The sequence below is a fragment of the Zosterops lateralis genome, assembly GCF_965231275.1.
Source record: "Zosterops lateralis genome assembly, chromosome: 1".
Lineage (NCBI taxonomy): Eukaryota > Metazoa > Chordata > Aves > Passeriformes > Zosteropidae > Zosterops > Zosterops lateralis.
Window position 1 is genome coordinate 42,542,930 of NC_139762.1, and position 26,502 is coordinate 42,569,431.

The following is a 26,502-nucleotide window of genomic DNA, read 5'->3' on the forward strand; positions in this document are numbered from 1 at the left end:
GCTAGCCTCATGGAAATATCTCACAACCTCCACAAATCCAACACTCCATAAAACCAACAGCACTGTACTGCTGGTTTTGGACTGGAAGCATCAGAATACATTTAAGCATTTGAACTAATGAGACCTGTGCATAGTTCTCTCGTGGGTGAAATATCAGAAAGATACTTACAGTGTATCAAAAAATTCCCGAACCTTCTCATGAACATGCTGAAACTTTGGCATAGAGACAATAACATAAGAGAGTTATTCAAATTCCAGCTATATTCAACTTCCAGCTGCTTTGTTTATAATTTTCATGAAGCTCATAGTCTTATTAGCACTTCTTTTTTTTATTAGTAATTTGACTGACAGCATATCAGTCACTACCAGCAACCAAAAAGTCACAGGCTCTATTTCTACTGACTGGAGCCACCCTTTAGCTGGCTTTAATATGAATGTCTCAGGTTACTCTGTGCAACAGCAAATACACAAGGCATGTCCTCATTAGACCCCAAACTGTTCACCAAAGATGAATTTGGAGCCAGAGAATAAACTGCAGCTGCTTCAGAAACAAAAGACACATTGCCATGGTAGGAATCACAATACAGACAATGCTGAAAGAAAAAGAAAAAGAAACCTGTAGGGTTAAATTAAAAGTTCAATCCAAACACTGCTTAGCAGTGTGAATACAATTGTCTGTCAGACAAAGAGCATAATTTCCAACACTGTCAGTCATTTACCACAGAAAACTACAAAGTTGCATTTTGAACTGGTCAGAGCCCAGGAGACTTCACATGAAATGAAAAGTGGAATGAAGAAATGCCAAGGAGGCAGCGAACTGTTTAAAGATCTTTCTGTTTAAAGAAAGGGAAAAAAAAAAGAGAGAGAGAGAGAGATTGAGAGATATTTTAAGCTAAAAATAATTTAAAAAAAAGAGAAAATAAATAAAATTTTAAATAATTTCTTATTTGCAAACATTCAAAGTGGCCTTGAGCACACAGTAATCTCATAAGTGCTGTCAAACAGTGCTCACTAGTCAAAGCACTTTCCCAAGTTTTATTGCAATTCCTTAAATTTTATAGAGGCAGTTAAAAAGGATGTGAAGCAAAGGCAGCATTATCTTAGCCTTTTATGACAGACCTCACAAATTGCTTTATTCTAAGGAAATAGCTATACCTATTTCCTACTGTATACAATAATGGTGTTTAGGAAATATTTACTCAAGTGAAATCAATTGTAAACTAGTATTCTTTTTATTTTATATCTGAATTGAACTCCAAAGATACTGCCAGCATTAAATCCTCAACATTTCTTGGCCATGTAGAAAATTCGTAATGGGTAGGAGTATCATGCTGCTTTACTTCTAGAATTACTACTAAAGACTTAGTAAGACTGGGAAACAAAAATAATTTCTAAAGGGAAAAAAAGCTATTTTATACAGAAATATAATCAGAGATATAGCTTGGGGTTTAGAGGAATGATTTAAGATTTAGTCTTTCTTTATATTTAGCTAGAAAGAAAAATGCTTCTGGAACATCTTTACAGAACATAAAATCAAAGCACAGGTGAACAGCAAATCCAAACAAAAGGAGGAACTGTTTGCTATTCAGATCTGCATCTCTGTGAGGAAGAGGCACTCACTATTCCAGGATGTGTGTGTCAGATGAATGTTAATCTGCCTTGTTAAGATACCTGGCCAGGTTTTCTTACATGTGACCCAAATAATACGACTCTAATTCGCAGACACAGCACCATGCACAGACATTCAGTCAAGGATTTCTAGAAGGTCAGACAAAAAGATGCCAACTTCTGCAGAACCTCAGCAAGAAGGGGATGCCTAACTCATCCAGGTGCTTTGGCAGATCCAGACCGGGACAGAGGCAACCCTGAATGCTGATGTTTCAGCTGTACATAGCAACAAAATACTTGAAAGGGCACATTAAAAAAAAAATAGTTAGCCTTTTAAAGTTTTTCCTTTATTTCTGCTACAATCATCAATTCTACAAACAGCTATCTAATTTGCTATAAAAAATGCACTTGTCCTCATGAATGAGTTTTTTTAAGAAATGAAGGTTTTTGTCCAGATAGAACTTTCCATCTCAGAAACTTTTCATCTCTAGATAGAACCCTTCATCTCAGTAAATTTCTCATTTCTAGCACTGATATTGATTCCAGGACACAGGAATGGAAAGAACAGCTGTACCATGCTGGATCTTTGCCATATCATCAACACTGCCACTGACCAGTACCACTCTGCCTAGAGCAGAGTGTAAGAAAATAAACATTTACCCGCAATACTGCCCCAGCTTCCTGCAGTTTATTGAGGCAGATGTAAGAATTTTCTTTAGGCAGACTTGCTTAAATTTTCTGTCATGAATCTGTCAACTGCTCTATAAAACCTGAACATTTTTCAGCATCTTGTGTTGAAAATTTTCTTGGCTGAATTATCCATTATATTCAGAAGTGCTTCTTTTTGCTGTGAACCTTCTAATTTCATTTCAGGTCTCTCTGTTTTGCACTGGAAGAGATAATGAACTCTACTCACATTCTTTATGTCAAGCTTTAGGGACTTCTAGCTTGTTGTCCCTTAGCCAGCTTTTCTTCAGACTAAACAGTGTTAGCATACTTAACTTCATATTATGGAAATTTTTCAATACCCATGATTATCTTTGTTATTCATCTCACTAACTTTTTAACCTATTTTACATTTTATTTGAGATAGGGGAACCAGAATTGTTTAAAGCATTCAAGATCCAAGCCTAATGCGGATTTATACAGTCGTATAATAACATTTCCTTAAAATTGTGGAGACAGCTTGCTTTCATCATATAAAAATATAGAGATAAAGCATCAGAACTTAGAATTCAGTATCTATAAATAGATTTAGACAATATTCTTAAATATCCTTACTTTCCTTAAGGCAATCTTATTTTCATATATATATATCCAAGAGAACCTACAAATCACTCCAATCTAATAACTAACAGAGACTGACCTGCATTACTGCCTATTTTTTCATAAAGCAAGAATCCCAGTCCTTCTGCCAACATCTATATAGTAGTTGCTACTAATTCTGTCAAATTATTAAGTGACGAGATAAAGCAATGATCGGCACATTAGAAGAACCCAGAAAAAATCAGGCAGAAGACAGTAATAATTCAACTTGTTCTTCATCCAGCCAGTGCTGAGGTCAGACACGAGACTGGCATGAAACAACTGCTTCTCCTGTTGAGAAAAGTCAATCAAGCTGATCAAAGACTAAAAGGTCCACCAGTAAATTTCCCTTGCAAAGCCCCGCACCCAACAGGTGGCAAAAAAATGTGTGTAAGTTTTCATATTAGTTCTTTCAGATATTTTCATAATAGAAACAAATGTTATAGGACTGTTCTAGGCCTGGGCTCTGTGGCAGCTCCTGGCAAATGGCAGAGCAGGTAATGCTCCACGCTGAGGTGCTCTGGCTGTGACATCACCCACGACAACCTGATGGAAGTTGTTATATCTGCTCTATCAAGCTTGGCAGAAGCAGACTACATCTTCCACTTTGAATGTTGTAAAAGTGTTATTAGGTTGAACGGAATATTTCATTTCATAAGCAAAAGATGTGTGAGGTAATACACTGAACCATAATGCAGCTTCTCTTCCCTGCATCCCTTCCTCACAGCAAACTGCTGAGTTGTGTGTTGACAGGTCTCTTCAGACTGAACTTTAACATCATCCTTCAGTTATTAAGCCCTCAGCAAACCACAGAAGGAATTATCAAAGGCCTTAAGGCTTCATGCTGGAGGGAGAAGACAAGAGAGCTGCCCTAAAATACACATACAGATGGTGTTCACACATTTATAACACATCCAAACTGAGGTTGTCAACTGGTCTGCAAGACATAACACCAGACCATGATGTTCCAGGTTACAAGGTCAGCCAACAAATAGCCTGGGAACTGTTCCTCAACACTGGAGAAAATCAACAGGAAAATTATCCAGCATTTCTCAGTTTCTCTGAGCTGTTCAAAATGGTTTTATGGAGGGACATACATCATTTCTTCTTGTAAATAATATCTATGGTACCAATTTCCTACCAACATGATACAAACTGAGACAAGAAGCAAATATCTGGAACTAGATATATATTACTGGCTGAGCAGACTAAATGCAATAAAACTGAACTGAATCCCAAGAGTGTTTTAGTTATTGTGTGTAGCACCTTTAACCACTTCTCAGTCTTTCTTCCAATAATTTAATATAAGTTTAAAGATTTGTGGGTCTTAAAAGAAAAAAAAAAAAAAAGTTAAAATTAAACCTAGCACTATGAGAATGTTTTCTAGAGAAAGAATTGTAAGGATATCTATCAGGATGTTCTTACTCAGATGTCTAACAAATAAGGATTTATTTTTGGATGAAGCCCTGCACTGGAACTGAGGATGCTTACATTTAATCAGCAGCACTGCCATCAGCTTCTTGCATGACCTAAGGCCAGTCAGTAAATTACTCTTTTATTCAACTCTTGTCAGTGAAGACAATAATAGTTAATTTTACCTACTTGTATTTATTTAGCAAGCCATTTGAGGCAGAGACCCTTTACACCCTCATGTATAAAAAACACTTTTGCAAAAGAACTCTGATAGTTTGTGCTGCTGTAATAGGAATAATTGTACATATTATTTCCTCCAGGTATTCCTCTGTTCTTTGAAAGTAAACTCCTAGATCTACAGGATCACTATGTAGTCACCAGTAGAGGCAGGGTAAAACTGTGCACAAAGAAAGAAGCCCTGAGCTAATATGAGTATTAAGTAACATTCACGGTGTGTATGACTGAAGCATATCTTGGCAAGATATTCCAGGTCATTTAAGCACAGAATTAGCCTTGATTAACTGTCAACTTTTGCTATCAAATATCACCTATTTAATTAAGTTATCCTGTAAATTACCCATAATAAGAACTGTTGTGGCTTAGATACAAGATATAGCAACTATAGAGAAAGACACTTATACTGGTGATTGCAGTACAAAGGCTTGACGTGTGAAGATACCACAGCTACATGGTGCATTTTATATTATTTTTATGCATTAGAGACAGAAAGCAGGTCTTAAAAAATACCCACTGTTTAAATTATAGTTCTTGCCCTATAGTAGTATTTCCTTTTTCCAAAGTATAGTCAAGCAATGCCTTCAGGGTTTTTTTTTTTTGGATCCTAAACAAAATTTAAGAAAATGTTATTCTGAATGGTAAATACTACAAAATATACTCTTAATAGTCAACACAACAGAGCAGTGAAAATGTTTAAGAAACTGACCTATCACTATCTTCTCTATCTAGAAAATAAAATAAATGCGACCAAGTGTCTTAGACAAAAGACTGGGAAGTAAAGGGAAAAGGATTCTTAAAATTTATCAGCATGATTCTGACTCAGCTGCCTTCAAATTTTTTTCCCCCTCTGTGTAAGGCCAATCCCCTGCAAATCTCTGAGAAGTCAGGTGGTCAAGTAGTTTAAAATCCTGTCATCTATATTTAGAGTGCTCAAAAAATTTCCTGTATAGACTTACTGTTGTCTTCAGAACAGACATGTGCTCTGAGTTGTTTCTGCAATGTCAGTCAAAATTAAAAGAGGAAAAAGAAAGGTGAAGTAAAAAGAAAAAAACCCTAAAAATCATTTTTCAAACTCTGCAAAATATGGTATGATTTCATATTATCAAAAGTTTGCAAGAGTTTCATGAGCATTTTTACTTTGATTGATAAAGAAAAAGTATTTTGGCTAACACAAAGGACTGAAATTAAAATAACACCTGACAGGATGTCAAGGGCTTCATGTTTGTCAAATATAGGACATATTATTGACAATTGACCTTTTGTATTTATATTTTAATGATTTGTAGTTCTGTTGATCCATTTCACAATCTTAGAAAACTGCACTTGCAGAAAATCTTTTTCCTTGGAAATTATCACTAGCTGATACTGAAACCTGTACCCCAAGAGTTTTGTTCCATTGTTTCAGTGGATTTTCAACCTGTTTGTGATTGACTCTTTTGTCAGAATTATGTAAGCTACAAATTGGATCTAAAAAGTGTGATATCACACTATATTTTCTGAAACTATTCCTAAAATAAGCCTTCACTAGGATATTCTATGTGATGTGCGTTTATGATACTATTTTAGATTGTAAGTCGTGAAATGAACTTCAGCATTCAAGCATTGCTTCTATATCCTATAAAGGGCAATGTTTGGAATATGAACAAAATTATGGTCTGTCACTACAAAATGACATTGTGTTATCAAGTAATATCTGGCAAGATTAAACAGTTGGATGGGGATCTAAACACTTTTGACATTCATCCAAAGTGAAGAAAATCATATCTGTTCTGACTAGTTGAAAATTGTTTTGAGCAATTTATCAGACCATCAATGTCAAAGTTAGTGTTGTGAAGTACAGATTGAGATAGTAATTTTGGTCTCATAGACAAACTTTAATTCCAGCATTAAGAAAATATAATATTAACACACATTGTTATAATTTAGACAGCTGTCAAATTAGTTGTGCCATGAAATGAGCTTCGAGAGCCATTAACATGAGAAGATACATTGTTAATTACATCAGTGGTAGATGATGCACTGAGTATGCCTACCAGTGAAAGCATCCTTAATGGAAAGCTGTAACATGTAAGCAAATGCTGTTTGTTTCATCTGAATGGCCTTCTCACTGGAAATAGCTGACATATTGTGGTGGTGCTTAAATTCAATTCCAACTGGGTTTTCACTGCTCCAGTTTGGTTTTATAATTTGTGTTTTATAATTCTGTAATTTTTACTATTGTTTAAGATGGCCTCTCCTTCCCTCTCCTTCTCTCCTTCCCTCAGACTTTCCTTCCCCCCCCCTCAAACCTTCCCGCCAAAATCTTGGTTGTCCTGGTAACCCCATCCCATAATAGTTGTTTACCACTTTTCGGTTACCTGTCAATCTTTAAGTTATATAACTTCCCCACCCCCTCATCATGTATTCCTCCTCCCCAAGTTACCTGTTACTGGTTCAAAAGTTCTGCATCCCTCATTATACGTTGGCAAAGAGTTTTAATTGGTCCCACGCAATCCCACCCCTGAACCCACCTAATAAAAAGCCGTGCCATCTTGAGGCCAGCGTCTCTCTCCGGAACGCTGCCTTGGGACCACGCATCCCTTGGTTGCACACCTTGAGAGTCCCGCCTTTCTATTCTGCGCACTATCCGCACCGTTGTCGAGTTTGCCCACGCCTCTGTCAAAGTGAACCCCTGGATGTAGTGGCGGCAGGGCTGGCCGGAGCTGCACCCATTGGAAAAAGCCCACCACTGCAAGCTGGCGCCCAACGTGGGGCTGTCACGCGTGGGCGAACATCTGACAGCTCGACGGCGACGGCTCTGACGCGGCGCACGCGGTTTGAGAGCGTCGCGATCAAATCCGGTCCATCGGGACTTTTACGGATTTTTCATTGTCGTCGCGCCTCCTAGTGGAAGCAGCCTTCAGGTGCGCTCCCGGGAGGGAGGAGAGGGTAGCTCCACAGCACCCAGTGGGGTCCTCTTCAGTGCGGATTTACCCCAGACCAAACCGCTGTACCCACGCAGGAACCAGGGACGGGTAAGCGTGTGAGCCCCTTGCCCTCACCCTACCCAAAAGGGAAGGTCCAGCCCAGGAGAGACTGTCCTGGGGGGACCAGCCGCGCGGCGCCCGGGGGGGGGTTGTTTTCCTCTCTCGGGTTTTACTTTCGGTTCCTGTTTTTATTTCTTTTTGTTGTTTTATGTTTTAAGTTTTCGCGGCTCTGAGCAGGAAGCAGCTCGCTCGGGTATCGGGGGAAGCGACACGGGCGCGCCGCGGGCAGGTATCGGGAAGCCGCGAGGCGGGAGCGACACGGCTGAGCCCGTGGTGTAGTGGTTAGAGCTCTGCGCTCTGACCGCGGCGACCCAGGTTCGAATCCCGGTCGGGGGACCGGGTTCGCGGGATCGCGGGAGCGGCGCCGTGCTCGTCTTTTTGCCGGCCCGGGCGCGGGAGACGTGAGTTCGATTCCCGGTCTGGACCGGGACCGCGGAAGGCGCGGCGAACTCGGCGGATCCCGGCGCGGAGCCCCCCCGCTTTTTGTCTGCGCACGGGCACAGACGGGGTTTAAAGCGGGTTTTTTTGTTTTACGAGGCACCTTCGGGGCGGAGGCAGTGGGGGGGGCTGCCTGACCGGAGTTTTTTGTGCTGGGATTCGGTTTTTAGTTTATTTTTTTTTGCGGAACGGTTTGGAAGTGGAGAATGGGTGCCAGGCTCTCGGCAGAACAGAAAGACGTTTTTCGTTGTTTTGTTGGAGTTCTGAGTTTTAATAAGGTTAAGTTTTCTAAAGGAGAACTGAAGCAGTTTGTGCGCACGCTCTATTTGCATTTTCCCAAAACGAACGCGGAAGTTGTGACGCAGCTCCGATATTGGAGCCCTGTCATCTTAAAACTTACCGATTTAGCTGCCGCTGGGGATAAAAATGCGGCGAAATACCTGTTCTGGTCGCGGCAAATTCAAACTGCCGTGAAAAATATGAAAGGAGTGCAGAAAGAGCAGTCTCCCGGAGAAAGCTCTGTTTCCCCCCGTTCTTCCCGTTCTGTATCCCGCTCCCCCTCACCCCGCCGTGGCATCCTCAGAGGCGCAGCGGGCATAACCCAGCCCGCCAGCCCTGGCGCTCTCAGGACGCCCTCCCCCCGCCCGGGACAGACAGGGCAGTCTGCCCGGGACCTCCGACAGAGCACTGGCCACGCTCTCGAGGAATTTTCCCTTCCCCAAACTTCCCTAAAAAAACCCCGAGTTCAGTTCAGTGTTAGTGGAGGCGCCGGCGCGGAGCCGCTCGGCGCCCGCGCGGCAGGCGCGGGGGAAAAGCCGCTCGGCGCCCGCGCGGCAGGCGCGGAGCCGCGCGGCGACCGCGTGGCAGGCGTCCATGCGGAAGAACCGCATGGCGACCGCGTGGCACGGGCATGCGGCTTCCATGCGGCAAACGCACGCGGTGTCCATGAGGCAGGGGCACGCTCCGCCCATGCGGCAGGCGCATGCGGCGTCCACGCGGAAGGCGCGCGCTGCGCGTGCGTGGAATGCGCACGCGGTGCCCACGCGGGAGCACCGCGTGGCAGCCATGCGGCAGAGGCGCTGGCACGCAGTGCTCGCGCGGCAGAGGCTCGGAATGGCGGCGGCCGCATGGCGCGGTCGCTCTCTTTGTCCGCCCTGCCCGCCAGCCCGCTGCCGGAGGTGCCGCTCGCCGCCGCCGCCGCCCCGCTCCCGTTCCCTTCCCCTTCCCAGTCTTCCAAGTTTTCCCCCCCCAACCCTTTTCCGTCCCCTTCCACCCTTCCCCGAAGCTGTCACTGTTCTGAAACCCCTTCCTATGACCCCCCCACCTGCCGCTCCTCCCGAGTCTCCTCCCAAAACCACTCCTCCGAAGGCGTGCCTTTCCCAGACCCTGGCACGCCCTCCTCCCGTCGCAAGCCACTCCCCTTGGTGACGCCCAAGTCCCGCCCACTGCCTCCCGGTTCCCACGCCCCTTCTTTCGGTTCCCACGCTTGGGGCAAGGAGGGGGAGGGGTGGGATCCAGGAAGTGATGGTCCCCATGTCCCTTCTATCGCTCCAGTTACCTACAGGAGGGGTAGGGGAGGGCATGAGGAGGCAAAGTGGCAGCAGTTGTCCCAGAATGTTGTCAGGGAACTCATGAAGGCCCTCAAGGAGTACGGCCGCATGAGTCCGTACTTCCTTGGTTTGTTAGATGGCCAAGTTACCGGGAGTGAGGTTGTCCCACATGACATCAAGTACCTATTCAAGTGCTTGCATTCCAGAACTGAGTATCAGCTCTGGTTTGCAACCTGGAAAAGGCACTTGCAGGACGCTCTCCCAGGGTGGTCAAATGACCCTGACACAGCTGTGGACAATGAAAGGAACATGATCACGCTGTCACATGTGATGGGTGAGGGCGAATGGGAGATGCCACAAAAACAAGCTGAAAGTCTCCCAAAGCCGTTGTTAAGGCAAATTGCTCGTGTTGCTGTGAAAGCGTTTTCCACCATGCGGCCTTCCGGCCCCATGGAATCGTATTCAGATGTTTTTCAGGGACCTCAGGAAAACTTCCTGCTGTTTGTGGAAAGGCTAACGGTAGCCATAGAGCAGCAGGAAGAGGACGAAGTGGCAAGGGAGAGGCTGGTCACGTCGTTGGCGTTCAGGCACGCCAACGAAGTCTGCAAACAGGCCATGCTGACCCTTCCACGGATTCCCAAGCCGACATTACAGGACTATGTCGAGGTGGTAACTGAGGTGGGGCCCCTGATGACATCAGCAAAACCTGAAAGGCCGGAACAGCGACGGAAAACCGTGAATGCAGCAACCACAGAGACCCCAACCTGCCATCAGGACAACGCGGCCGTGGTACCAAAAGGGAGGCGTCCATCTGGAAATTCAGCTGACAGGCCTTGCGCCTTATGTGGCAAGCAAGGACACTGGTGGCAGGCTTGTCCCCTGAGACGGGAGTTTCAGGAATTTAAACAAGCCAAAGAGGGAGGAGGAGGAAATGGGAGGGGAGGACGCTCCCAACAAAAAAACGAATAAGGGAGCGCGGAGCCACCCAGTGCGATGACCCCAATCGGGTGGCCCAAGCCGGGGGAGGAGGAATGGGGAATGATGATTTGAGTTGTACCGGACATGACATTTTAACGGACTTGACTTTTTCTTCCCAGAGGCAGCAGAGGAGCCCTCTGAGAGGGAATTCACCGGACAAGACAAGAGACTCCCCTTTGAGGAGTCCTTCACCTGATGATCCTGACCCGAATGTGCCTGTTCCTTTCACAGGAAAGTCCTTGACAACGACAAGCGAAGGAGTGCCCTTTCATCTTCAGTTGTCTGATGCCCTGTGGATCCGTGATGATGAATGGCACCGCGTGGCGGTATCTAGAAATAGAGGTACCTGGCACAAAATTGGCACAACATATGTAGTCGTGGGGGATTGTAAACATACCCCGCCAGAGATCGAGATTGTTCCCCAAACCACTCCTGCGGATCCCGAGTGGTTTGAACTCTGGCTTCGCTGCACGAGTCCACCCGTTTATCTGTCAAAGGGACAGATAGTTGCCCAGGCAATACCACCACTCCCTGAAAGGGTGTGTCCCGAGGGCGACTGCAAAACCTGCCACCCCCAGATAAGCACAGTCGTGTACATCACACATGACAGACCTGAGGAGGTGTGCAAATTAAGGGTGGGCGGGGAGACCACCATCATTAAAGGTCTCCTTGACTCGGGGGCGGACGTAACGGTGATCCCGGAACACCTATGGCCGTCACGTTGGCCGTTGCAGACAGTGGTGGAGCAAGTTGAGGGTGTTGGAGGCCTTCAATTGGCGAAAAAATCAAAGCACATGGTGCAAATTAAGGGGTCCAATGGGCAATTGGCAAACATCCAGCCCTTTGTTTTGAATTACAAAGCACCCCTGTGGGGGAGAGATGTCCTGGCCCAGTGGGGGGCAACAATTGAATTCCCTGACCCTCCACAAAATTTTTGGGCTGCGGTCACTGAACTGCGCCCCACCCAAAAACTGAATTGGAAAACGGATTCTCCAGTTTGGGTGGAGCAGTGGCCGCTTTCTAAGGAAAAGTTAAAGGCGCTGAATGAGCTCGTGGAAGAGCAACTCCGGAAGGGTCACATAGAGGAGACCACCTCTCCTTGGAACACCCCGGTGTTCGTAATACAAAAATCGGATAAGACCCGATGGAGGCTTCTCCAGGACCTCAGACAAATTAATGAGGTCATCGAGGACATGGGCTCTCTCCAACCAGGGATGCCTTCCCCAGCCATGTTGCCCCAAAATTACAATTTGGCCGTGATTGACATCAAAGATTGTTTCTTTCAAATTCCTCTTCACCCCGACGACGCTCCACGGTTTGCGTTCTCGGTTCCTAACATCAACCGAGAGGCCCCGAGGAAGAGGTATCACTGGCGGATTCTTCCCCAAGGGGTGAAGAGCAGTCCTGCCATTTGCCAGTGGTACATGTCTTCCTTGCTGACCCCCGTGCGTGCAGCTGCACACCAGGCCATCATCTTGCATCATATGGATGATGTGCTCGTGTGCGCCCCCAACGACGACCTGTTGACGCATGCGCTTGACCTGACAGTGGCTGCACTGGTTGCTGCAGGGTTTGAGTTGCAGGAAGCGAAAATTCAAAAGATGCCACCTTGGAAATATCTTGGCCTCGAAATTAATAAGCGGACCATTGTTCCGCAAAAATTGGCGATCCAAACCAAAATTGAGACCTTAGCGGATGTGCACCAGCTGTGTGGGGCTTTGAACTGGGTGAGGCCTTGGCTGGGTCTCACTACCGAGGACCTAGCACCTCTTTTCAATTTATTGAAAGGGGGAGAGGGGCTGAGTTCCCCTAGGTCACTCACCCCGGAGGCACAGAAAGCACTGGAAAAGGTTCAAGAGTTGATGTCCACCAGACAGGCAAATCGATGCCATGCTGATTTGCCTTTCCGATTTGTCATTCTAGGGAATCTGCCGCACCTCCATGGAATGATATTCCAATGGGACAACGGGGTGACCAGCATACCCCGGAAGGACCGAGGCGGGAGAGATCCTCTTCTTATTATAGAATGGGTCTTTCTCAGCCATCACAGGTCCAAAAGGATGACACGCCCACAGGAGTTGATGGCTGATCTAATTCGGAAAGCCAGAATCCGCATTAGAGAACTGGCTGGTTGCGACTTTGAGGTGATCCACGTACCAATTCGGTTGAATTCGGGCCAAATTTCAAAGGCAATGTTAGAGCACTTGCTTCAAGAGAACGAAGCACTTCAGTTTGCCCTGGACAGTTACACTGGTCAAATTTCAATCCATCGGCCTGCCCACAAAATTTTTAATTCGGATGCTCAATTTAAATTAAATTTAAGGAGTGTTCAGAGCAAAAGACCGCTCGATGCCTTGACAGTTTTCACAGACGCGTCCGGAGGGTCCCACAAGTCAGTGGTGACTTGGAAAGATCCTCAGACTCAGCAGTGGGAGTCTGACGTTGCTGAGGTGGAAGGATCCCCTCAGATTGCTGAGTTGGCCGCAGTCGTCAGGGCCTTCGAAAGGTTCTCTGAACCATTTAATTTGGTAACCGATTCGAGCTACGTTGCAGGTGTAGTGTCCAGAGCGGAGAACTCAGTTCTCCAAGAAGTGACTAACATTGCTCTGTTTAAGTTGCTCTCGAAGCTAATAAGGCTGATCTCCCACCGAGAGCAACCGTTTTACGTGATGCACACCAGGTCGCACACGGATTTGCCAGGGTTCATAGCGGAGGGAAACAGGAGGGCTGATGCTCTTGCTGCCCCTGTCGCGAAGGCCCCGCTGCCTGACGTTTTCCAGCAGGCAAAGCTCAGCCACCAACTGTTCCATCAGAATGTGCCAGGTTTGGTCCGAGGGTTCAAACTAACCCGAGATCAGGCCAAGGCCATTGTGGCGACGTGTCCCAGCTGTCAGCGACATGCAGTCCCAACCTTGCATGCCGGGGTAAACCCCCGAGGGCTGAGCAGCAATAAGGTATGGCAGATGGACGTTACTCATGTCCCTCAGTTTGGGAGGCTGAAGTACGTCCATGTGTCTGTGGACACCTTTTCTGGAGCAGTCTATGCATCCGCCCATACAGGGGAGAAAGCAGGGGATGTTGTTAAACACCTTCTCCAAGCCTTCTCTTTCCTAGGCATCCCTAAGGTCATCAAATCGGATAACGGGCCAAGCTATATTTCCAAGGAGTTCCGCAGCTTCCTCCAGCAATGGGGAGTAGAACACAAGACTGGCATCCCCTATTCCCCGACAGGCCAAGCAATTGTGGAGAGGACACACCAAAACATCAAAAGAGTCCTCAATCAACAGGGACAAATTCTAAAATTGGAGTCACCCAAAATTCGATTAGCCAGGGCCTTGCACACAATTAATTTTCTAAATTGTTCATTCGAACTTATGAATCCCCCAATAATTAGGCACTTTGGAGGGAACCCAAATTTGAAATTAGAGTCTAAACCGCCAGTTCTCGTCAAGGACCCGGAGACCATGAGAATGGAAGGTCCACATGGTTTAATCACTTGGGGTCGCGGGTACGCCTGCGTATCGACACCCACCGGACTTAAATGGGTGCCGGCCAAGTGGGTGAAACCTTACATTCCCAGGGCCTCCAAAGGATCGGATCATCAAGTGAAAAATGTCACTTGGCGAAGAAAAAGGAAGCCCGTTAGTCCGGAGGAAGAGAGGTCCGCTCCTTCCTTCCCCATTCCTCACTGGCTTTTTGTTAATTAATTTATTTTGTTATATTTTAAGTTACAGGAAAGCCCAGTCGGATGCCAACTGAGAGCCCCAAGAGGACTGGTTTGACCAATTGTTGGGAAACTGGGGACTCTCAGGCTGGGTGAATTCTGCTGTAAAAACTGGACTTCTAGTTTTGTTTTTGTTACTTATAATTGGAATTGCATTTGGCATCATCCGACGAGTCACTCAGCGTGAACAACGTCTGGGCCAGTGTTCCTCCCGTCGAGGAGATTGAGATGCAGCAACTCCCGTCATGGGAAGACGAGGAATACCCTGACCCAGAGGACTTCTTCACCGGAGACTGATGACGAGAGGTGGCTCACGGAACAGAACATCTATCCCCCAAGCAGACACTACCAAAAGCCATCACAAAAAAATAAAAAAGGGGGAGATGTGGTGGTGCTTAAATTCAATTCCAACTGGGTTTTCACTGCTCCAGTTTGGTTTTATAATTTGTGTTTTATAATTCTGTAATTTTTACTATTGTTTAAGATGGCCTCTCCTTCCCTCTCCTTCTCTCCTTCCCTCAGACTTTCCTTCCCCCCCCCTCAAACCTTCCCGCCAAAATCTTGGTTGTCCTGGTAACCCCATCCCATAATAGTTGTTTACCACTTTTCGGTTACCTGTCAATCTTTAAGTTATATAACTTCCCCACCCCCTCATCATGTATTCCTCCTCCCCAAGTTACCTGTTACTGGTTCAAAAGTTCTGCATCCCTCATTATACGTTGGCAAAGAGTTTTAATTGGTCCCACGCAATCCCACCCCTGAACCCACCTAATAAAAAGCCGTGCCATCTTGAGGCCAGCGTCTCTCTCCGGAACGCTGCCTTGGGACCACGCATCCCTTGGTTGCACACCTTGAGAGTCCCGCCTTTCTATTCTGCGCACTATCCGCACCGTTGTCGAGTTTGCCCACGCCTCTGTCAAAGTGAACCCCTGGATGTAGTGGCGGCAGGGCTGGCCGGAGCTGCACCCATTGGAAAAAGCCCACCACTGCAACATATAAAATCCAAATTTGCCATCAGGAAAGTTGCTTCAGCTGTTACTTATCCAGCTCATCACAGGTCTTTTTTAGGACATAGAACTCTGGTATTTTATAAATTTGTATTTATTCAAGAAAGTAGAGCAATAGTATATGGGCAAGCCAGATTTTGGTACAAGTGGTGACCCGATATTCAACAGAACAGAAGAATTGCATGACCCCAAAGGATTGATGATAGTAACCCTAAAAGACACCAATTTTTACACTTTTCCCTAGATCTGTCATAGTTAAATACAAACTGAAATAGGTTTTAATCAGAAGATTTAGTGTTACATGCTTGGTAGAAAAAATGAACTGTAGCTCATGTGATGATCACAATCATAGAATATTTCACATCCTCTATGTAGCTATGTTTTCTACTAGCTCCTTTGACAATTTACCAAGCTTTTCCTTGGCACTGTTGAATTAAATTCTCTGCTTTGCTCCCCAGTTGTGTTCACTACCCCTTGCGAGTTCCTCAGACACAGTCCCATTCTACAACTAGTTGAAATTTTATCATTTTCAGCCTGTGTTTCTTAGCCTGCCTGTATCATGGTCCTCACTATACCATCTTTTTTTTTTTTTTTCTTTTAATGCACTTCTGTGCATTCAGAAAAATCCTGTACTTCAGGATATTTTTTTTTTCCACGTTTGTCTTTCTCTGTGAACCTACAAATCTGGGACATTTGTCCTAATGGTTCTCTACACTTCCTCATGCCCAGAATGTTAAATCCCTTCTACCATGCCAAAGGGCACCATTTGTTCTTCCTAATCCCATTGCAAATATCCCTTCTACTGCCACCATCTCCCCATTTCATCTGCTATTTTCTCTCTGCACCACTGAAAATAACAGTCACATATAGAAGACAAGAAAACTAAAATCATGCTCAAAATTAACAAGATGTGTTCATTCACCTGCATGATTTTTTTTACTTTTATATTCCACCCCACAAAGCTGCTTTTAATTACCTCCTTCTGTTCTGCCACACAAAGAGGCAAAGTCCAACCAGAATTCCTCTGTCACCACTAGTAGCTCACTTTTCACATACTAATTCACACTGCAAACCCAACGAAGCAAGGATTGTTCTATTTAAATACCTTTTAAAGGTCTTTGGGGCTTAATTCCTCTCTGCTGTGCCCTGATTCTGTACAATAACGTCACACAGCCCTTCTCTTTTACCTGTGAGAAGCCACAGCACTGTTTCTACCATTGTCTCCCTCTTCCTTCTCAGAAGCAATGAAAACATGTTTGTTTATTGAAGGTGGAAGAGGATGTCTGTCTACAATCAGGGCCAGGAGAAAAGACTTTAAAACTGAAAAATCAAAAGGGTAGGCATCTCATTTAAAAGTGAGGGCTCATTTCAAAGTAATATAGGTCTCAGTTATAACCCTGTAAGAGTTTTTAATTGACAGAGACATAAGGAGCTGGGGAAGAAATCCCTCCCATTTCAGTGAAATTGAAGTATCTAAAGGTTCTTGCTTATTTGTGTTATCCACTCAGTAGGACAGAGGCAAAGCACTACAACATAAAGCAGCTGCAGTATTAGAATTATATAAAACAAACCATTACAATGCTCCACTAAGTTATTTATGACCCAAAGATTAAAAATTATGTACACACATATTCCTGCACAAAGCTGGTCAGATTTCTGAGGTTAGATTGGTCTATTGGAATCAGCTATATAATTCAAGGCTCTCTGGGATGAAATTCTGGCCAACTTAAACATGCAGATTTTCATCAGAGTTAGAGATTGGGTTCAATTTGTATCACTAACGAACAATGAGATGAAGCAAAATAGATTAAAAATCATCTTTTACTGAATGAGGTTTTTCTCATTCTCGTGTTTTTCCCTTCACATTTGCATGGGAAACACTTCACAAATTAATAGCTATAGATAAAATGATAATAACATACACAGGAAAAACTAATAGAACAAGGTCAGTATATGGAAAAATGTACTGCACTCAATATCTCCTATTTTAGAGTTATATTTTTAAGTTCAACATTTTATATCCACCAGTGCATTCTTTATCTCATAAATGGAGTGAGAACCAGTTCTATGTCTGAATAAATTTCTTAGAAATTATTTTGAAGCATAAATTAATATTTATGAAAATGAAAAAAGCATGCTTTTTCTTCAGATTAGCCCACTATGTCTTTCAATTTTGATTAAAATGAAACAGTACCAAATAAAGTTTATTCAACCTGGAAGAAAATTGAACTCTATCAAGCCTTATGAGCATATGAGATCTATAACCTTTACTTGCTCTAATCTCAATTTCTGATCTATAAAATATTGTACCCATGAATTTCTATTGATTGCTAACAATGCTTTTTTTCAAAGGAGTTTATTTTCAGCATGCCTTTAATGGCAGTGTTCATACACACTGCAAGGACATTGAGCACTCTGAAATCCCCAATTGCTTTTTTCTTTCTAGGCCAGCCCTGTAGTGATGTTCTCCAGAAAAGCTGAAGAGTGGTTTAAAAGAGAGAACATTTTTCTCTGTTGTTCAGGCTTTGATTTTTGTCTGCTCAGTAGAATCACTAATACTCCTTGTTTCACGCATGTTTTGAGGAGCTGAACATCAGAGTTCAGATTTCCAAGCACAAAAGATTAACACAGACCACTTCTATTGAACTCTTTCTGTGGGCACCAGGCACAGCAGGACATTTTGTTCTAAACAGTTCTCAGAGCCTGTTTAGAGACATTTGTCTATAGACGTGTTTCAAAATATCTAGTGCTTTTAGATGTTTTACTAACCTCCCATTTCATGGGGGATTATCCTTTTTCCCCAGAATGAAAAAAAGCCCCAGGATAACATTTTATAAGAATATATTTATGTATAATAACTTACTGGAAGAGGTAGCAGGGTCTTTCATGAGAATTTAACTGAATTAATCTTCAATGTTGTACCTCATGTCTCTAATAGTGCCGTGTGCTGTGCATGGCTACACAAAGGGATGCCAAGGAACGGCAGTGAACCATCACCAGACCTAGAGGATCTGGTAATGCATGTATTCTTCCGTTCTGTTTGTAGAGTGTGCAGAAGTGACTTCACTTCTCAAACTGGAAAAGATTTATAGACTATTGCCTCAAAATAAAACAGGGAATTAATTTGTTTCCTCTCCTGCCCACTGCGTGGCCTGTTATTCAACATTAGACTAAACCCAAAACTTTGAAATAGACAGCTACTTTTAGCAAAAGCAAGTGCTCAGATCACTAGGTGCAGAGTAGATTACATACTAGCGATCCAAGATTAAAATGGAAAAAAAAAAAAAAAAAAAAAAAAAAAAAACAAAACAAAAAAAACCTTATTACTCTGTACTGCTTTCCAATTTAAATCTGCAATCTGATACAGCTAATTCATCAGAGCATACAGAGCTGTGACAGATGAGGCAAAATGCCATCAGCTACAGACTTTGTTGACAGACTCATAGCTAGGAATTCTTAGAAAAATAACATCAGAGAAGCAGGAGAAAAATCAAGCAGTGGCAATTGGATTCCTTTTTCATAGGAGAAATGCTGAAGAGAAGTGTCATGGGAGAAACAGGAGATTACAAACCATGTATTCTGCATAACAAAGTCCTTTTTTTCCCCTGGAGTAAGGATGCCAGTCAAAGCTCATTCACCAATGACATATGATAAGTCAACTGTATGACTTTATTTCTTCTGTCAATAGAGGAAATATAGGCAAGAAACAGAAAGTTACAGATAAATATACCACAGGATATCTCCTCTGAGCAAAATCACAAGAAGGAAATGTACATGTAACACCAAAACGTGATGCGAGCGGAATCACTGAGTTTGTAAAACCTCCCTTCCATCTCCCACACCTGCAAAGTTCTGGGGCAAGAAGAAATTTGTGGAGTCGGTGGAATAGAAAAACTCTAGTGTCATTGTCAGCTCTTCCCTGACCTCTCCAGTTCTTTCTTTTATTGCAAGGGCAACCCTTTGCAATCCTGTTATCTTCTTCAGTACAGCCAACCTCCTGCCAAGAGAGCTCCAGGGACAAGGGCAGGACCTCTGCCTGAATGCAATAAAGAACAACAGGAAAAGTTTTATCCTGTAGACTGAGAATTCATCCAAGGGAAAAAATCCACTGCTCTCCCTTATAATGAGGAGTTATCTCTCCCAGTGCCCCAGACTGAACCAACTTTTTTCCTCAAAAAAATTCTCAGAAGAGTTCATTTCAGGAGCTACTTTGAGTAAGTAATACTGACAAGTCCATATACATTTGGCTCCCTTTATCCTCTCATGTCATATTAAGGGCATGCAACACAAATTCTTTGTGCCATGCTACAAATTGAGAATTGCAATGGGCTTTAAGGCTTATTATGCAGGTCTTACATTGTTTCATGGTGTCTGAACCAGGGTGAAAAATCAGGATATATCCTGGAATCCAGGAGAGACCAGGTGCCCAGCAGGATGAGCTAACCCTGAGGGAAACATATTCAAGGTACTCTGTACAATATGACAGACCTTCTAAAATGCTGAAGAAACACAGAGCAGGGCTTCTCGCAGTTTTGGGAGAGACTTGGGATGTATACATGATTCTCTGAAAGGCCAGGACAGACTGTGCTCTCTTGTCCACTGCCTGTTCCTGCCAAAGCCTCTCACCGTGCTCACATAACCCACAGCCTACCAGTGCTCCAGGCAGCACCTGGTCGTAAAACACAAACAGGATTTAGGAAGCAGAAATACTACCTGGATGTTCCCCATTGTTGTTATACATCTCTGCAAGGTCAGGCAAGCACAGTACAACCTACAGACATTAACTTTGCACCAGCTGTTCCCTTACTCCAGGAAAATAATGTTGCTTTAATCTCATTTGCAAGAGTCTGATAAAAGAGAACCATTTATCATTCACTTTAAATGAATAAATCTCATTTAAAAATCATTGTGATGCAGCTTATATGTGATCTATATTGCTAAGTTATCACTGCAAAAGCTGACAGGCCCAAAATTAGATCGCCTAGATGCACATGGATATGGGGAGGTAAGACTGAACGCCACACTGTCCCTTTGCTTCACTCTGCTCTATAGTGGACTGAAATCAGACACAACAACTCTGCAAAGCAGAGAGCAGGATCCCTGCATATTTCAGTCCTTTGAAAGGTGTTTCAGGGCTGTCCTGAAACAAAAGGAAAACATGCTGTGGAAAACAAAACACTACTGAAGAAGTCAGTAGTGTTTGAGTGTACGTGTGCTGGTGGCAATGGTGAGTTGTCTGTCTGAGAAATTAAAAATGTTACAGCTTTGTTTCATGTGTGTACATAGCTCCCACACTTTTTAGGACCTACAGGATGAAAATTGTTGGTCAGTTTTTAGGGGATCACAGTAGTTTTAAGATTGCTTACACATTGGATATGTATGCAATGATACCAGTCAAAGCTCATTTATCATATGGTAAGCCAATCTTGTGACTTTATATTTCTTATGTAAATAGAGGCAAAATGGGTAAGAAACAGAAAGCTACAGACACATATACCATAGCATATCTCCCCTATTCAGCCTTGAAAACATTGCTATAAAATGGCATGGGAAACAAATTATGTAGCAGGACCTCAAGACTAATAAACGCACAGATGGCTAAAGGTAAGGGTTCAGAAGACAGAAAAACATGAATTCCTATTAACCAGACACTTTATTCACAGATCACATCTTGTTTTCAGAGTTGGTAGAACTAATACAATAAAATATGACCCGTAATACCCCCAGGGACCTTCCTGAGAATATGATGGTAAGGATTAAAATAACTTGAGTTCCGAGTGATTTGTGTTCTATGTGCCCTGACCCTCCCTCATTTTATCTTGGGTGCACATACAAGCACAGAGTGGTTGAAGCTGACAGGGGTGTGTAAGTATATTACAGCAAGTGTGTGCACAGGCACCCTCTTTCTGCATAAATAAAATAAGACAAACAAGGATGCCAGGACATCAAAGTGCCCAAAAAAGCATTATGTATCCCCATTTTGACCACTACACTTGTTAAGACTGCAAATAATCCTATGTACAGAAACATATAAGAAATATAACAAAAAAAGAAAAGGAAAAAAAATAAAGAGAAAAGAGGAAAAAAAACCCAAACCCCTGAGGATCTCTCTGAAAAATCCAAGGATAACAGTCTATGCAGTGTTTTGAACCAAGTGCAAAGACAAGCACTGCCTCATGAAAGGCCTCTGTGTCTTTATGTATATCTCCCTACTGAGGAAACTAATGGAGGATGCTTAATGCTGTACTTATCTGTCTGTAATATGGGAATTCTGAGCAGCGAAAAGTTACCAGAGAAACCAAAGGAGATTTGTAATGTAAGAAGAGAGAGCTCTGGGAAGGAGATAAGAGAGGAATATTCTTTTCTAGCAGGAATCCTGGTGTAGCTCCAAGAAGGACTGAGGTTAAAGAGGAGCTAAACTGGGAAGATTCAGCAGCTTGGGAGACCAGTCACAAGCTACAAAAAGCAATTCTGGACCATCCCAGAGGGACAGATCCAAGAGTCCAAAAGCTGTTTCAGAGTAGTAAGAAAATTAAGGTATAGAAACATGTCCAGGATTTATTGTTTTCAGGCTCTTTTTAACCCCCAAGCAATTAAGGGTACTGTCACTTCCAAAAGGCACATATATAGCACTCAGCTTCCCAGAGGAGTTATGGTCCAACTACATCTGTTACAGAAATTGTGAGAATGGGTGCTAAACATTCACAAATGTTTGGAGATATTATGGTCAGTTTTAGACCTAAGCTAGGAAGTCATCAGAGGCACAAGGGAAGAAATAGCACTACAGTCCATTTGTACATTAAAAAACTTCCAGCAGATGGGCTCAACAAAATAGAGTCCAGCAGTCTGCCAAGTGTCAGTACTGCAAAGCCTTGATTAGATCCATGACGAATCATTAGGTACATCTTTTCAAAATAAAGATCCTCTGGATTATACAACTACAGAGTTAACCAAAACTCAGAAATACCTTTTATTAACTTTCAAGGACATTGCATGTGCCTGAACCACTTAACAATGCCTCCTGATCAACTTTTGCCATGAGTATTTTCTGTAAGTGTTCTGAGAATATTAGGAACAAAATAAAATTATGCAAATGTGTCTCTGTGTCTTTTTATCAGTACCTGTGTTACTAATTTCCATTATATAGTGGAAACAATACAGTTTCATTTGTTTGGTATTACATCTCATGCAGTCCCTGCATTTTGCTCTTCACCAAATATCTGCACTGCCCCACACAACAGTACATTCTATAAATCTAGAGTACCAAAGCATCCAGCCACTTCAATTTTACACACAAATACAGCGTGCAGTACAGATATACTCTCAGCTCCATTTTCTTAGGTGTTTCGTCTTGCACTGTGCTGGTGACAATGAAATTTCTAACTGAGTTCACACCAAATAAAATGCTTGTCAGTAAAAGCGGGGCTTTTCTGAGTGGGTGCAGCACAATGGGTACAAATTCTCAGCACAGTAGCCACTCAGGTTTAATTGCCTCTACAGACACTCTGCACAAAGCAGGAGGTAACCTTCTCCACCTCACATAAACCAGCTCATATGAGCTGCGCTGTTAGTGCTCACAGGAGTGGTCTCACAGAGGCAGCACAACATGCCTACAGCACTTTACACTCATAACCTTCACACCAACTCCTCATATAGGTAATCTCTAAGAGCCACCTGCTACAGACTAGGAATAAGAGAAATAACATGACAGCAGATTATCCACAATCTAGACAGGTCCATAGAGAACTTGAGAGAAGTACTGTACAACTTCTACTAATCTACTTAGGGCAAGCTACATAGCTTGTTTATAGCAAATAGCTAATAGCAAGCTAATAGCAAATCTCTAGACAAAAGCTGACAAAAAAAATTAAAAATGTAGGATAGGGACTTGTTTATAGCCCACATACATCATCTTAAAAAAAAAAATCTATAGAACAAGGAAGAAGACAAAAAAGAACAGTATGTCTTCCTTTGTCTTCCTTTCCTTTAACATGGGACAAATGTTATTAATTTCCTCATTATCTTCACTGTTTGATTCTAAGTTCAAAAACAGTACTTCTGAGATAAGGTCAAGGTCATGCTCCACCTCATTGTTATGGAAACAGCACACAGGGTCAGGACTCATGTCTTGTTGAGATTTTGCTTTCTCACTGCAAGGTCCCTATTACCACAGCTTCTGATAGCATAATGCTTCATAAAGAAACTACTGGAATGACTGCACACTGAAATCAATAATATTTTTCTCACCACCGATAGAGATGTTGAAGTAGATTTCATAGAACTAATTGATTGGAGGGAATGTGGAGGAGTAAAGATTAGAGAGAAAGCAAAAAATTTATAAAGTACCACAATCTTGGCATGTACAAGAAAGATCATTAACTATTCTACACCGTTCAGACTAATCAAAAACCGAGGTCACAAATGCAACAAAAGGTAGAACAAGAAGTGCCCAAGCATCCCAGCCAGCTGCACAGATGATGAAGACACAGCAACAAATACTTTTGCTGTCATTTTGTCTTTACTTTTAATTAGTGCCTATTTACTGCTATCATCCAAAATGAATTGAAACTTTTACCAGATACAAGTTTAAAGTTTAAGAACCTGATAGACTTAGAAGCTTAAGGGAAAAGAAAAACCACTTTCAGGAAATCTTTCTTAGGTGATCTTTTAATGATGTATTAAATTTCTGCATACTGCTGAAAACTGGCAATTAGTCAATTTTAGATATGAACAGATAAAAATGGGGTTGTCATGATGCCAAGCACCACTGACACTGAGAACGCAAATACCAGCATGACAAGCTTTATAGTTCTGTTATTCTCATTATTATTCCACTCAGTCTTTCTGGTCTATTGCACTTGGGCATTCAGGTCAGCTTTACATGATCATGTGTAAAACGAGAAAGAATTGTTATAAATCAAAACCATAATAATTTACAAGTGTTTGGCTGAAAGGCAGACATGTTTTTCTTATTCTGAGCAAGACCACTTAAATGAGCTCCAGACTCTTCTACACTCTAAATATAAACGTCTCTGCTCCCAATTCTTAGTTTTAATAAACTTATACTGTAGGAGAAAACAAGCATCCGTGTGAAATAAAAAATACAATCTGAAGTGATGAAGTAGAGCTCCTAAAGCAGAAATTTGCTGCAGTTTTTGCAGACATGCTCATGTAGCCCTAAGCAAGGCTGTGAGTGAATACATGAGTTCTTTCTGTTTAGCTACATCAGCAAGGCTAAGCAGCTCTTGGCAAGTTCATACCCCAAGGTTGCTTTATTGCTTTCAGTAGCCCTAGTAACTCGTGATCCCGCAGACACATCCTTATGATATCCTCAGTGATCTCATTATAGTGTTGCCTCATTCTGTAAGTTAAATAATATTCAGGCTGCCATGCCTCAGGCCTCCACTACACCACTTGTCTTGTTCTGGAAGTCAGAAACTGAAACATGTACTAGTCCCTTGATGTAAATGGGCAAGGTTTCCATTGATAAATAAGCACCTTTTTCTTCTGCTGGGACTACCTAATTCAGGTGCCAGATGGTTCTCATCACCACACAGCAAGGAAAGGTTTAAATATTGGGGGAGAAAAGGCAGCACTCAGGCAAGATATAGCAGTGATCCAAAAAGATTGCTAGCCACTGTAGTAAACAACATTTCAATTGGTATAGAGAAGCAAAAATTAAATAAAATCCAGATTCCACTTAGCCTCAAGCAACATCTTCAGAAAAGATCTCATCTTAAAAAAAAAATGTTGGAAGCACAACAAGTTCAAACCTGTCATAAAAATCATGTGGAAGAAAGAAGTTATATGTAAGAAGAACCAATAGGACTGGAATAACGGACTCCGAGCCTGCACTCTGTTCCCTGTGCTTAAGCTTTTAAGTGAGGATATCTCTTGAAAAGAAATGGCACTCCCAAAAGGCAGGTGTCTTCCCATGTGACTATAAGATTGAAAAGAAATGCTATAAAATGCAAATGATCTGAAATTTGATACTGAGAAAAGTAAACTGTCTTTTTTGAGGGGAGAGAGAACCTCTCAAAAAACCCTGTTTATTTTCTTCTAACTCACACAGTTTACAGAATGATTCGTGACTAAGGAAACTAATGTAATTAGGAAACTGAATAACCTAGTAGCAAATGTGTCTTAAATGGAGTTGAATGCTGAATAACGGAAGGAACAGGATGAACTCCTTGCATGCTCTGATGGGTTGTGCTCATAATCATTTAGAAAAAGAATTAGACATCTTTGTGAATAGCACAAAGTCCAATGGCAATATGAAAACCAAAAATAACCTTTTAGCCTTCATTTAGAAACAGATAACAAGTAATCTGGAAAATATCAAAGTGCCATTACATGAAATCAACAGCACAATCACATTTGCTTTCTGGTCATCCAATATCTCCAAAACCAAAGCACAAGTATTACAGAACAGGGAACGGCAATAAAAACAATTAAATACACAGAAATATCCCCATTTTGGAACAGATTGAAGAAAAAGAAATACATTTTTTGTTTGAAAAGCAAAAGAACTCAAAACCTGGGAATATATAACAATATCTATGAAATAAGTAATGTATAAAGAAATGAAGCAACTGGATCCTAGCTAGTAAGAAAATATTCTAATACAGAAGAGATTTTTAAAACTGATAAAACACATGAAATTCAGTGTTCCAGTTCCACAAGATACTATTGAAATAAAGATTTCATTAGGATTGAAAAGAAGCTACCTGAAAATAATACATTTCGGTAACACCAATCTGGTTGCTTTCAGATATCGATGTGCATCGAGACATAACTGCAAATCTTCCAGATTTAGATTATTAGATTCTAATCTTTTTCTAAAAGGTGCAGTATTGGATACTGCTGGTCTTAGGAAATACAACTCTAAATAGATCTTGAGGCTGGTCAAGATCCCAGTGTTACTTGGGAAACTTAATAGCGTAATGCGTCCACTAATAAATTAGTCAGTTTGGAAATTACCCATTTACATTCAGGGGGGAAAAGAAAGCTAAATGCAAAACATAACATCCCAGTGACTTATTTGTCAAAAAAAGGAAATGAACCAAAACAAACAAATAAAATCCCCTACAAAGAAAATATGGGGAACATGATTCATATCAATGAAGTCTTGTTGCTTTGAGTTGCTTAACACAAATAATTTTTGCCAATATGTTCAAGACCTACAAATGATAAAAACTTCTGAAAAATATTATTTA

At 42.4% G+C, this 26,502-nt stretch overlaps 1 protein-coding gene across 1 annotated transcript in view; it reads right to left on the bottom strand.

Moving 5' to 3' along the window:
* Positions 1-26,502, bottom strand: part of LOC310920357 (uncharacterized protein) — a gene marked incomplete at its 3' end in the record, with an annotated part of 58,567 nt that overhangs the window by 9,597 nt on the left and 22,468 nt on the right. The window contains exon 3 of the mRNA XM_083880269.1: positions 170-213. Coding sequence (XP_083736395.1) covers positions 170-213 — 44 coding nt within the window. The remainder of the gene's footprint in view (positions 1-169; positions 214-26,502) is intronic.